The sequence below is a fragment of the Xenopus laevis genome, chromosome 3L (assembly GCF_017654675.1).
Source record: "Xenopus laevis strain J_2021 chromosome 3L, Xenopus_laevis_v10.1, whole genome shotgun sequence".
In the NCBI taxonomy this organism is placed as follows: domain Eukaryota; kingdom Metazoa; phylum Chordata; class Amphibia; order Anura; family Pipidae; genus Xenopus; species Xenopus laevis.
The window spans coordinates 1,625,339-1,638,781 of record NC_054375.1 but is presented as its reverse complement, the minus strand read 5'-3'; the positions used below and the strand labels follow the sequence as shown (position 1 = coordinate 1,638,781).

The window sequence follows — 13,443 nt, the reverse complement described above, 5'->3', positions numbered from 1 at the left end:
AATGGGGCCTCTTTGTGGAATAGTAAAGTAGTCCTGGGATGGGGGAAGATGGTGCAGAGAAGATAAAGTTATTCTGGGCCCTTATGCAGCAGATTTCATTGTAAAGCCTTTTCTGTTTGCTACACTCAATAGGCCAGCTCTGAACAGGATTTCCTGCAATACAACAACCCTACATCCATATATGGGCGCACCTGCTGGACAGCTCTTTCTTCATATGAACCTGCTCCGTTTTCAGTCGCCGGAGACTCCCTGCAATCTTTACAAACTCCTTATCCATCGACTCCCGGTGCTTCTCCAGTTGCCTCAGTTTGTGGCTCCAGCTGCTGCGCTTCTCCCTCAGGTCGGCCTTTATGGTCTGTGGGGGAAAAGAGAAGCCCCTAAAGGAAGTGTCGAAGGGAAAGACTCTCCTCCTTTTACCATTCACTGCTATATTAGGGTTATAATGTGCTTTATTTTAATTCTCAAGGTGCTGATGCTCAAAGTACTAACTAATGTTGCCTGGAGTGATAGAGAGTGCCCCCTAGTGGCCATAACTATAAACCCAGTGAGAATGAGGAATGAATGGATATTGGGAAGTTGTATCAGGAGTCAGAAGCAGCAGTGCAGAGAAAGGGACAGACACAATGACAGTTACACAGAACTATAAACCCAGTGAGAATGAGGAATGAATGGATATTGGGAAGTTGTATCAGGAGTCAGAAGCAGCAGTGCAGAGAAGAGAAAGGGACAGACACAATGACAGTTACACAGAACTATAAACCCAGTGAGAATGAGGAATGAATGGATATTGGGGAAGTTGTATCAGGAGTCAGAGGCAGCAGTGCAGAGAAAAGGACAGACACAATGACAGTTACACAGAACTATAAACCCAGTGAGATGAGGAATGAATGGATATTGGGAAGTTGTATCAGGAGTCAGAAGCAGCAGTGCAGAGAAAGGGACAGACACAATGACAGTTACACAGAACTATAAACCAGTGAGAATGAGGAATGAATGGATATTGGGAAGTTGTATCAGGAGTCAGAAGCAGCAGTGCAGAGAAGAGAAAGGACAGACACAAATGACAGTTACACAGAACTATAAACCAGTGAGAATGAGGAATGAATGGATATTGGGAAGTTGTATCAGGAGTCAGAAGCAGCAGTGCAGAGAAGAGAAAGGACAGACACAATGACAGTTACACAGAACTATAAACCCAGTGAGAATGAGGAATGAATGGATATTGGGAAGTTGTATCAGGAGTCAGAAGCAGCAGTGCAGAGAAAGGGACAGACACAATGACAGTTACACAGAACTATAAACCCAGTGAGAATGAGGAATGAATGGATATTGGGAAGTTGTATCAGGAGTCAGAAGCAGCAGTGCAGAGAAAGGGACAGACACAATGACAGTTACACAGAACTATAAACCCAGTGAGAATGAGGAATGAATGGATATTGGGAAGTTGTATCAGGAGTCAGAAGCAGCAGTGCAGAGAAGAGAAAGGGACAGACACAATGACAGTTACACAGAACTATAAACCCAGTGAGAATGAGGAATGAATGGATATTGGGAAGTTTGTATCAGGAGTCAGAAGCAGCAGTGCAGAGAAAGGGACAGACACAATGACAGTTACACAGAACTATAAACCCAGTGAGAAATGAGGAATGAATGGATATTGGGAAGTTGTATCAGGAGTCAGAAGCAGCAGTGCAGAGAAGAGAAAGGGACAGACACAATGACAGTTACACAGAACTATAAACCCAGTGAGAATGAGGAATGAATGGATATTGGGAAGTTGTATCAGGAGTCAGAAGCAGCAGTTGCAGAGAAGAGAAAGGGACAGACACAATGACAGTTACACAGAACTATAAACCCAGTGAGAATGAGGAATGAATGGATATTGGGAAGTTGTATCAGGAGTCAGAAGCAGCAGTGCAGAGAAAGGGACAGACACAATGACAGTTACACAGAACTATAAACCCAGTGAGAATGAGGAATGAATGGATATTGGGAAGTTGTATCAGGAGTCAGAGGCAGCAGTGCAGAGAAATGACAGTACTGATAACTAGAGACAGACAGAGGGACAATCATTCATTTGAATTCTCTGATCTTTCCAGGCCCCAGAATATACAATAGAATATAACACAACATACATTCCCCCCGCAAAACCTACTGAATGTGCCGTAGCTCTGCCCAATGTCCAACTAGAAGCCCCGGGAGCTTGTTTAACTGAACTCTTACCTCCAGCATCTTCCCCGGCAAATCCTTAGCATCCGTGTCCGACTCGATCAGACGCTGCAGAGACACCAGTACCAGATCCGCCATCCCACGTGTGTCCTCCTGCTGCAAGAACAAGTGCCCAGAACATTCCTTCTCTGTATATTTGTATTTATACATATGGGAGGAGGGAGGTGCCATATTGATTCCCTTAGACAGTACAGTATGAGGGTATAGCTTATTGTGTGCCCAGAACATTCCTTCTCTGTATATTTGTATTTATACATATGGGAGGAGGAGGTGCCATTTGATTCCCTTAGACAGTACAGTATGAGGGTATAGCTTATTGTGTGCCCAGAACATTCCTTCTCTGTATATTTGTATTTATACATATGGGAGGAGGAGGTGCCATATTGATTCCCTTAGACAGTACAGTATGAGGGTATAGCTTATTGTGTGCCCAGAACATTCCTTCTCTGTATATCTGTATTTATACATATGGGAGGAGGAGGTGCCATATTGATTCCCTTAGACAGTACAGTATGAGGGTATAGCTTATTGTGTGCCCAGAACATTCCTTCTCTGTATATTTGTATTTATACATATGGGAGGAGGAGGTGCCATATTGATTCCCTTAGACAGTACAGTATGAGGGTATAGCTTATTGTGTGCCCAGAACATTCCTCTCTGTATATTTGTATTTATACATATGGGAGGAGGAGTGCTATTGATTCCCTTAGACAGTACAGTATGAGGGGCTTATTGTGTGCCCAGGAACATTCCTTCTCTGTATATTTGTATTTATACATATGGGAGGAGGAGCCATATTGATTCCCTTAGACAGTACAGTATGAGGGTATAGCTTATTGTGTGCCCACAACATTCCTTCTCTGTATATTTATACATAAGCGCGGGAGCTGCCATACGGACAGTACAATAGTCAAACCCACCAATGGCGCTTACCAAGCTTTGGATTATGGTTTTAAATTCCACAGCCGCTTGATCCTGCCCTGGGCCTTGAAGCAGCAGCAGAACCTCACGGTCTAAAGTGATGTCGAGGGACGTCGTTTGTCCTGATTGGTTCATCCATTCGGCCACCGAGACCTGGGGACAAGGAGAGGAGATCAGTTGGGGGATGAATTTCGGGATAACTAAGGGTCAATTGATCACCTGTCGATGATAAATAAGAGCAGTGAGACCAGTCACAGAACTTGCCCAGGTTCTGTTGAGTTACATGTGCCAAATAGACACAATGGAGGCCCAGCATCAGGGAAGGCTCAGGAGCCGAGGTCTTTGGCTTATTATCAGGGCGATACAATAACCCACCTCAGGAGACTGCTGGGCAAGTTCCAGCTCCGACTGCAGCGAATTCAAACTTCCCGATATAATTCGGCTGAACTTGTGGGTAATTGGGGAGGAGATGCCATTCCTGGGGGACAAAGAGAAGTCGGAGGGTAGAAAACGTCATGGCAAGATTTTGGCTTCTGCCAGAGACAACCTATGAAATAATCCTGTGGCCCTTATGCTTTATTCCAGTGGCTCAGCGTGTCCTTTCCTCAATATAATGAGCCAGTTCCTATTTTCCCCATTATACAATGAATCCCTAGATCTTCTCTTCCCATAGAATGAAGCCTTTGTACCTTATAGGTTTCTCATCACATTCATTGGACTAGACCATTGATTCCATCTGGAGCCCCACTCATGCATTATAGATCCGATCTAAAGCCCTGCTCAGCCGTCACAGACCCAGTCTAGAGCCGCTCAGCCGTCACAGACCCAGTCTAGAGACCCTCAACCATCACAGACCCAGTCTAGAGCCCCTCAACCATCACAGACCCAGTCTAGAGCCCCTCAACCATCACAGACCCAGTCTAGAGCCCCTCAACCATCACAGACCCAGTCTAGAGCCCCTCAACCATCACAGACCCAGTCTAGAGCCCCATAACCATCGCAGACCCAGTTAAGAGCCCCTCAACCATCATAGACGCAGTCTAGAGCCCTTCAACCATTGCAGAACCAGGTTGGAGCCCTCCAACCATCATAGAGCAAATCTAAAGCCCCCTCGGCCATCACATACCCAGTCTAGAGCCCCATAACCATCGCAGACCCAGTCTAGAGCCCCTCAACCATCACAGACCCAGTCTAGAGCCCTATAACCATCGTAGACCCAGTCTAGAGCCCCATAACCATCACAGACCCAGTCTAGAGCCCCTCAACCATCACAGACCCAGTCTAGAGCCCCTCAACCATCACAGACCCAGTCTAGAGCCCCTCAACCATCACAGAGTCTAGAGACCCTCAACCATCACAGACCCAGTCTAGAGCCCCATAACCATCGCAGACTCAGTCTAGAGCCCCTGAACATCACAGACCCAGTCTAGAGCCCCTCAGCCATCACAGACCCAGTCTAGAGCCCCATAACCATCACATACCCAGTCTAGAACCCCTCAACCATCACAGACCCAGTCTAGAGCCCTTCAACCATTGCAGAACAAGGTTGGAGCCCTCCAACCATCATAGAGCAAATCTAAAGCCCTCGGCAATCACATACCCAGTCTAGAGCCCATTAACCATCACAGACCAAGTCTACAGCCCCTCAACCATCAGACCCAGTCTAGAGCCCCCCAACCATCATAGAGCCAATCTAAAACAATGTCTGCCATCACAGACCCAGTCTAGAGCCCCCCCAACCATCATAGAGCCAATCTAAAGCACCATCTGCCATTACATACCCAGTCTAGAGCCCTTTTAACCATCACATACCCAGTCTAGAGCCCCTCAACCATCATTTGCCCAGTCTAGAGCCCTTCAACCATTGCAGAACCAGTCTGGAGCCCTCCAACCATCATAGAGCCAATTTAAAGCCCCTTCTGCCATCACAGACCAAGTCCTGGAGCCCCTCAACCATCAAAGACCCAGTCTAGAGCCCCCCCAACCATCATAGAGCCAATCTAAACAATGTCTGCCATCACAGAACCAGTCTAGAGCCCTTTTAACCATCACAGACCCAGTCTAGAGTCCCTCAAACATCATATGCCCAGTCTAGAGCCCTTCAACCATTACAGAGCCAGTCTACTGCCCCTAAGTAAGAGACCCAAGTCACCACCCCTTCTTGCTTAGGAATTGGAATAAACAGGAACGTCTTCCTATAAAGTCCAAGTAATAAAAGGCGCTAAGTTTGCCCAGGAGCAGGAACTGTTGGCAACCAATAAGAGGTTTGCTTTTAAACAGGTGACAAATTGTACCTGCTGATTGGTTGCTATGGGTTAATGCTCCTGGGCAATACATGCTTTTTATTACATAACCCGTTATGGCCCATTACACAATGAGTTTATTGCCCCCACCCCAAATACACTGGGGTCACAGCCCTTCTATGTTGCACAGTAACAGTTTAACACTCACGACAAAAGCTCCTGCTCCATTTGCTGCAAATTATTCTCCAGCTTTGATTTCTCTGTTCTCAGGTTCTGGAACACAAAATCAGCACAAGGTTCTGGGTCAAGAAATGTTTAGAAATTCCCAAGGAGACCCCAAGATTCCATTAATGTAACATTTTATACAACCCAGTGTCACCCACATTTATATGTCACCTACTCACCTCAATCACCAACGCATAGTCCATCAGTGTGGACTTCAACTCCTCGATGTAGAGTTCTTTCTGCAAGAGGCACAACAAGGGATGGACCAACATATTGGGGTCTTGTGATCAGGAACAATCTCAACTGGGTACCCCTGGAACTAGAGTGGGGCAACACCCCAATGTTTCTATATATCTGTAACCTTGTTATGAGCTAAGGGGGCCCAGTCTGAAGGTCAGTTAGGGGGAGATTTGGGGTGAGTGCTTATTTGTACCCTGGGTACCCCTGGAACTATAGCAGGGTGACACCCCAATGTTTCTATATATCTGTAACCTTGTTATGAGCTAAGGGGGCCCAGTCTGAAGGTCAGTTAGGGGGAGATTTGGGGTGAGTGTTTATTTGTACCCTGGGTACCCCTGGAACTATAGCAGGGTGACACCCCAATGTTTCTATATATCTGTAACCTTGTTATGAGCTAAGGGGGCCCAGTCTGAGGGTCATTTAGGGGGAGATTTGGGGTGAGTGATTATTTGTACCCTGGGTACCCCTGGAACTATAGCAGGGTGACACCCCAATGTTTCTATATATCTGTAACCTTGTTATGAGCTAAGGGGGTCCAGTCTGAAGGTCAGTTAGGGGGAGATTTGGGGTGAGTGTTTATTTGTACCCCTGGAACTATAGCAGGGTGACACCCCAATGTTTCTATATATCTATAACCTTGTTATGAGCTAAGGGGGCCCAGTCTGAAGGTCAGTTAGGGGGAGATTTGGGGTGAGTGATTATTTGTACCCTGGAACTATAGCAGGGTGACTTACTTCATTGTTTCTATATATCTGTAGGTTAAGGAAGGGTGGGGGCTGATTGGGCCACAACCGGGAGGGGTTGGGGTAGGGATTGAAGCCAAAAACTCCCAATTATAGAGAATTGCCGGCCTCAGTCTTTAGAGGTAATGGGTGCTGGTGCCCCTGATCTAATTCGTTGCATAAGACTCACCATGTGTAGGGTGGCGTCCCGCTTCTGAAGTGCATTCTCCGCCTCACTCAGCTGCATCTGAAGACAAAACCACAGGTTGGAGTGAAACTCAACTGAACCATTACGCAAAGCACAAAACAGAAGTTTCCCTGATGCTGCAACTGAAAACAATAGTCACACGTCTGTAAATATATATTTATATAGATCTCTCTTTATAACCCAAGTGTCTACACACAGGAAGCCACAACCTCCAATAAACTTCAATGGTTCACCCAATAGCCGTCATTTGTTTTGTATCAGTCAGAACTAAAGGGAAACTCTGCCTATTTCTAAAGCAGTTTCCTACATGTAACTAAATGTGCAACTAAGTATCAGTGTAACATTTATTACACAGTACAGTATGAGGGTATAGCTTATTGTGTGCCCAGAACATTCCTTCTCTGTATATTTGTATTTATACATATGGGAGGAGGAGGTGCCATATTGATTCCCTTAGACAGTACAGTATGAGGGTATAGCTTATTATGTGCCCAGAACATTCCTTCTCTGTATATTTGTATTTATACATATGGGAGGAGGTGCCATATTGATTTCCTTAGACAGTACAGTATGAGGGTATAGCTTATTGTGTGCCCAGAACATTCCTTCTCTGTATATTTGTATTTATACATAAGGGAGGAGGAGGTGCCATATTGATTCCCTTAGACAGTACAGTATGAGGGTATAGCTTATTATGTGCCCAGAACATTCCTTCTCTGTATATTTGTATTTATACATATGGGAGGAGGAGGTGCCATATTGATTCCCTTAGACAGTACAGTATGAGGGTATAGCTTATTGTGTGCCCAGAACATTCCTTCTCTGTATATTTGTATTTATACATATGGGAGGAGGGAGGTGCCAGAGATGGGGGTCCGTGCAGGGTACTGGTACTTACCTGTAGGACAGTCACTTTGTCAGAGATCTCAGATATAGTTTTCCTGAGGCCTTCAGCTTCCAGGGTGCCTCTCATATTCTATATGATGTTGGGGGAAGAAATAATAGGAGCATGTGATCGTTGCTGCACTATTCCCCATAACAACACTTATTTATTATTATTATTATTAAATCAAGAAACTCTAAATTATAGATACAAAATAGCTGATGAAAAAACCCAGGTTTAGTAATGGGCCTTTTCTCACCTCCTCCTGTAGGCTGCTGATCTTATGTATTAGGGATAGATTGTCCTTCTCCTGGGGAGGAACACAGGGACAGCCAATGAGTAGAAGCTAAAAGCTCAATTTAAAGGGGATCAGATCTGAGGAGAGAGATTTGGGGACTCACCAGCTGTTTGTTCAACGCTACAACCTGAGCCTTCCTCTCCTCTGAGCTATTCATGTTAGTCTTCATCTCCTCCAGCTCCTCCTTTAAGACCCTGGCTCTGGTTATGGCCTGCTGGGAACTAAAAAAATCGGTTTTATTAAAAACATTTCCTTTATATGCCCCACCCGCAGTATAAGGGAGCCTGAACAGGTTGTTAGATAGTCTTTATAGCCCAAAAATGCCCAATATTGGGTGCATCACCTCTTCCACTGATTATACAGCTCCTCGTTCTCCTCCAGAAGCCGATGGTTGGCCTCCTCCAGGGCTTCATTAATGGCCTTCATCTTGGCATGCTGTTCCTGCAGCTTCTGGTTATTGTACTGCAGATCAGCCACGCACGTGATCAGGTCCGAAGTCTCCCTACAGAACCAGACAGAACGGGGGAGGTCAGAAGATGCAGGGAGTCCAAGCACTGCTACTACTACCAAACCCCACTGGGACCAGGCTATTTTTAGGAAAGAAAGAAAGTAGAATCCCCAGGAAAACCAGCACAAGAGCATCATCACAGGGGCCACTCACAGGTCTCCTCTTGAGATGTCACCCCCAAAAGCCTCCAGGCTCCCCGACGTGATGTTCATGGTGCCAGAAATTCTCCTCACTAAACAAAACCAGCAGACAGAGGGTTAATGGACGAGTCCCACTCTCAGCTATGGAGTCATTAATAGATCATATGCTTTCCTACCTGCAAGAAGACTCTCCCGCAATTTAAACATGGACTCCTCATTCCCCAGGGCCGATTCCTTCATCTTATTAGTGTCAGCACTGGAGAAGCAGAGACATTAAAGGGTTTATAGACTGATCCTCTAGTTCATGATCCTCCCTCATTGTTACACATGGCTCTCTTCTGATCCCTCCCTGATACCCTTGTAGGTTTCCCTCTGCTGGTTGGCTAAATGCTTTTCCCCAGCTTGATTGATAGGCAGCAATCAGTAATCTGATTGGCTGACCAAAGATTAAGTTTTCCATGATCTCTGTTTATGTTTATTTAAACTTATCCAGCCAGCCATCATCCATCCATTCTTCCATCCTCTCCACCATCCATCCTCTCCACCATCTCCACCATCCATCCATCCATCCTCTCCACCATCCATCCATCCTCTCCACCATCCATCCATCCATCCTCTCCACCATCTCCACCATCCATCCATCCATCCATCCTCTCCACCATCCATCCATCCTCTCCACCATCCATCCATCCATCCATCCATCCATCCATCCATCCATCCATCCTCTCCACCATCCATCACCACCCATCCATCACCATCCATATATTTCTCATACAGGGGCAGTTAATAATGATACACTGTGGGAGACAGAGGGGTTACACACTGGAGGGGATGTGAGGGGCACAGGCTGGCAAGTAACAAAGAGGTGGGAGGGAACAACACACAGACTATTAATGTTAATAGTAACACATTCCCTATAAGATATAAAACATCTTTGTGACCAGGAACTGCCCCACCCACAGCTGGGGTACAAACCCATAGAGTTCGTAGAAGCAGATATTTTACTTACCCGTTGTTCCTGCAGTCATCGATCCACTCCTTCATGATGGCGTGATAGGTCTCTAGATCCATGGAAATGTCCTGCTTATCGGGGTCCAGCATGTTACACAGGTCATCAAGGCCACTGTCCTCAGAGCCACGGCTTGTTGTGTGCCGCAGATAATCCACAATCTTGGACACAGCAACTTTACCTGTTAGTGCAGACCAGTAAATCAGCCCCCACTGTGCTTTTGGCTTGTGGTGGGAACCAGAACATTATCCAAGTTACAGAAAGAACAATACACAGAAACCCTCTCCCCATACTGACCTCGGTGATCTGAGTCGCAGGCATGGAAGATACTGTCCAACAAGTCCTCCTCACAGATTAGGCTCACCTCAGATGCGTTCTCCAGCTTGTGCTCTAGAGGGCGCCGCACGCCTACAGCAGGTTAGAGAAGAGAGAGAGAGAGGACAACTCTGATATAGGAACAGAAGGCCATTCTATGAGATTGGGCAGAGAAGAAATAACTTGGCCCAGGACCAGTGGTTGTCAGACATGTTCAGTTAAAGCCCCCCCCAACCTTGAGCCTGGGTCCCCCCCTTAAAGGCCAAACCTTGAGCCTGGGTCCCCTCCCCTTGAAGGCCAAACCTTGAGCCTGGGTCCCCCCCTTAAAGGCCAAACCTTGAGCCTGGGTTCCCCCCTGAAGGCCAAACCTTGAGCCTGGGTCCACCCCTGAAGGCCAAACCTTGAGCCTGGGTCCACCCCTGAAGGGCAAACCTTGAGCCTGGGTCCACCCCTGAAGGGCAAACCTTGAGCCTGGGTCCACCCCTGAAGGGCAAACCTTGAGCCTGGGTCCACCCCTTGAAGGCCACACCTTGAGCCTGGGTCCAACCCTTGAAGGCCAAACCTTGAGCCTGGGTCCAACCCTTGAAGGCCAAACCTTGAGCCTGGGTCCAACCCTTGAAGGCCAAACCTTGAGCCTGGGTCCAACCCTTGAAGGCCAAACCTTGAGCCTGGGTCCAACCCTTGAAGGCCAAACCTTGAGCCTGGGTCCAACCCTTGAAGGCCAAACCTTGAGCCTGCCCCCTCCCTGCTGAAGCCCAAAACTTGGGCCTGGGGCCACCACTGAAGGCCAAATCTCTGGCTCATGAAATAACAAGGAATATCTTTTTTTTACTCATTTGGTCATAGTTTCAAGAACATCTAGACAAGAAACATTTTCACTCTTCCCATTTTGTTCCTACCTCCAGTCTCACTCAACGACAGCCTCTTGACCACCGGTGACTGGAGGGCAATGGTTTCTGATTTCCGATCTGTGAAATAGAAACTGGGGGTGCAGGGGATCGACGGCTCTTCCAGCAAAATGTTCTTATACTGAGCACTGGGAATGGCAGATTGGGAGAATTTAAACTGGAGGTCCCCAGCATAGACAACTGGGGTGGAGCAGCTCTGAGATTTTGCTGACCAGATCTTTTTGTTGTTGTCCTTCACAGTCAGGTTGATGGAATAGGTGGCATTGCCCAATGGGGAATCATTTTGTGCCACGGCTCGTAAACAAGGAGAGGCCAAATTGTGTCCTGGAGAGAAGACGTGTCCCCCTGGACTAGAGAAGCCCCCCAGTTCCTTATCAGGGTTCTTGACAGTCCGGTTCTTCAGCACCTCCTCCAGGTTCTTCTTGGTGTTGGACTGGGGGCTGTCGAAGTTGCGGGACTGAAATTTGGGGATTTGCAGGTTGGGGTTAGAGTCCTGATCTCTCGCCTGAATGGTCTTGATCTTGCGGCAGATGCTGTCAACCGGGTTGTGGCGCTTGGTCGCCGACCCCGAATCGGTCATTTTTGTCTCTTATTGTAGGTAAAATTATTAAATCTAGGATGGAAAAATACATAAAAACCACTGACTGATTTATAATGATTCTAACAAAGAAATAGTAATTACGATCAGTACTGGGTCCGACCCCAGAGTCTTGATTCTGAGCTGCTATAGCTGAACGAGACCACTAGGGGGTGAACTGACCAGTTTATAGCTGGAAGTTTTGGGAAAAAAAAACAAGGGGAAGTTTCCTGCAGCAGATTAATAGGAAGATGAATTATTGCCCCATATTGGTCTGGGGGGGGGGGATAAGGTCCCACCAATATCGTGACTATGTCTCAGTATTATCAAGTCTATATCAGTTATAAACAGAAAACAAAGGCTACATTAAACCAAAAAACCAACATTGCACCAGTTTCAGCACGGGGCAATACTTAGGGGCAGATAAAGATACTCGCAGGGAATATTTAATTGAATAAATTAAATGCCGTTAAAGTGAACGCTCAGGGCCAAAACTCTGACAAACCAACGTTACCATATGAAATCTCCACGTGCATGGCTATTTGGAAGCCGGTACAGCCAGCGCCTTGCATTTCAGCTAATTAGCCCTGCAGCAAGTATATTTTACATTCATCATTTGAATTAGACGTTTACAGACAGACAGACAGACAGACAGACGTCTTTATATTTGAGTACAGGGAACAAAACCAGAATCTCTTTACTGTAATAAATCCATTATATTCAACCCCTGTATATAAATTGCCACTCACTTTTGTTATAAAACTGTCACATAAAACACGCTCTAATGAAGGAGCTCTGATGCACGCCGCAGACCGCACCAGTAACTGAGCAGCCAAGCAGAGTGCATAGAAATTAACTGCTTATTAGCCAAGCAGCACGTTCGTTGTTAAAGGGGAGAGAAAAGCAACAAATTCAACTTGTGGGGGGGACAAACCTTAATCTGTTGTGTCTCTGGTTGAAGATTCTGGAACAGAACTAAAGTTCTAAGGAAATTGGGCCGAGCCCTGAGCAACTCCCAGCCTGCAGGTGCTCAGATTAGAAACTGCCATGTGCAAAGCTTCCCACAGGTAACCCCCACTCACCTGTGCCCCTCCCCCACTAACATCATTAAATTGCAATCAGTAGCCAACCCACCCCCTGCAGAGCTAAAGGCCATTCTGCAAGTTCACAGACATGGAAAGTGACTGCTACACTCCATTGGCCAGAGGAATAATAAATCCCATTCAAAACTATAGAGAAATGGGAGCAGAGGAGAGGGGGGGGGGACTATGTACAAATAGGATAGGGGGGTTCATTCTCAAGTAGAGAGGTATGAGTCCTTTGGTCTACTTCACCTTAATGCCGTCAACTTGATTAAATATAGGATTCTGAAAATAGATTGCATTGCTTTGTATGGGGCAAGCCACATGAGCTACATGAAGTTGCAGCGCAGACTGTCTCTACAGGGAATTATAGAAATACCGTCCGGCTGCTACAAATACAACTTATACTGAATTGACCTAAAGCCTCTTCTGTGACCAACTGCAATTTGCAGCAACCCTGTGTGTATCACTGCTCAGCTATTGGTCGGTAGCAGACGACGACGAGTTGCAGTCGGGAGTGTTGCTCCCGGGGTTAAAAATAGCAAAATTCTGCAATGCGAGGAATGCGGATTCTGCAAATATGCATCTTTAAAGGGGAAGTCTCCAGTTGGAACGTGTATTATATCAATCAATACAATACAGAGGGATCAAGTAAGTAAGTGGGCCCTACTTAACCTCCAGCAGGGGGATATTGCGACACACGGCTGGAGGGCTCACTGCTATTGAGGATTATCAAGTCGTAAGCATTGCCCCGTGTTTGTTAACCTTCTGACGGATTTTAAAGCGGTGGTTCACCTTTAAGTTTTAATAGGTTACCGACTCTAAGCAACTTTTCAATTGGTCTTCATTATTGATTTCTTTAAATTATTCACCATTTTTCCAGCTTTCAAATGGGGGTCGCTGACCCCATCTCAAAAACAAATGCTCTGTAAGGC

General features: G+C 46.3%; 1 protein-coding gene across 1 annotated transcript in view; it reads right to left on the bottom strand.

The window, feature by feature from the left end:
* The window catches only part of irag2.L (inositol 1,4,5-triphosphate receptor associated 2 L homeolog), a 35,173-nt gene extending 22,660 nt beyond the window's left edge, over positions 1–12,513 (bottom strand). The window contains exons 1-17 of the mRNA XM_041585472.1: positions 12,361–12,513; positions 10,841–11,462; positions 9,924–10,034; positions 9,627–9,807; positions 8,794–8,873; positions 8,631–8,709; positions 8,313–8,471; positions 8,073–8,190; positions 7,931–7,981; positions 7,687–7,764; positions 6,771–6,827; positions 5,798–5,857; positions 5,602–5,666; positions 3,526–3,628; positions 3,163–3,303; positions 2,224–2,325; positions 192–355 (exon numbers count right to left, since the gene is read on the bottom strand). Coding sequence (XP_041441406.1) covers positions 192–355; positions 2,224–2,325; positions 3,163–3,303; positions 3,526–3,628; positions 5,602–5,666; positions 5,798–5,857; positions 6,771–6,827; positions 7,687–7,764; positions 7,931–7,981; positions 8,073–8,190; positions 8,313–8,471; positions 8,631–8,709; positions 8,794–8,873; positions 9,627–9,807; positions 9,924–10,034; positions 10,841–11,429 — 2,138 coding nt within the window. The 5' untranslated portion in view covers positions 11,430–11,462; positions 12,361–12,513. The remainder of the gene's footprint in view (positions 1–191; positions 356–2,223; positions 2,326–3,162; positions 3,304–3,525; positions 3,629–5,601; positions 5,667–5,797; positions 5,858–6,770; positions 6,828–7,686; positions 7,765–7,930; positions 7,982–8,072; positions 8,191–8,312; positions 8,472–8,630; positions 8,710–8,793; positions 8,874–9,626; positions 9,808–9,923; positions 10,035–10,840; positions 11,463–12,360) is intronic.
* Positions 12,514–13,443: the final 930 nt, after the last annotated feature.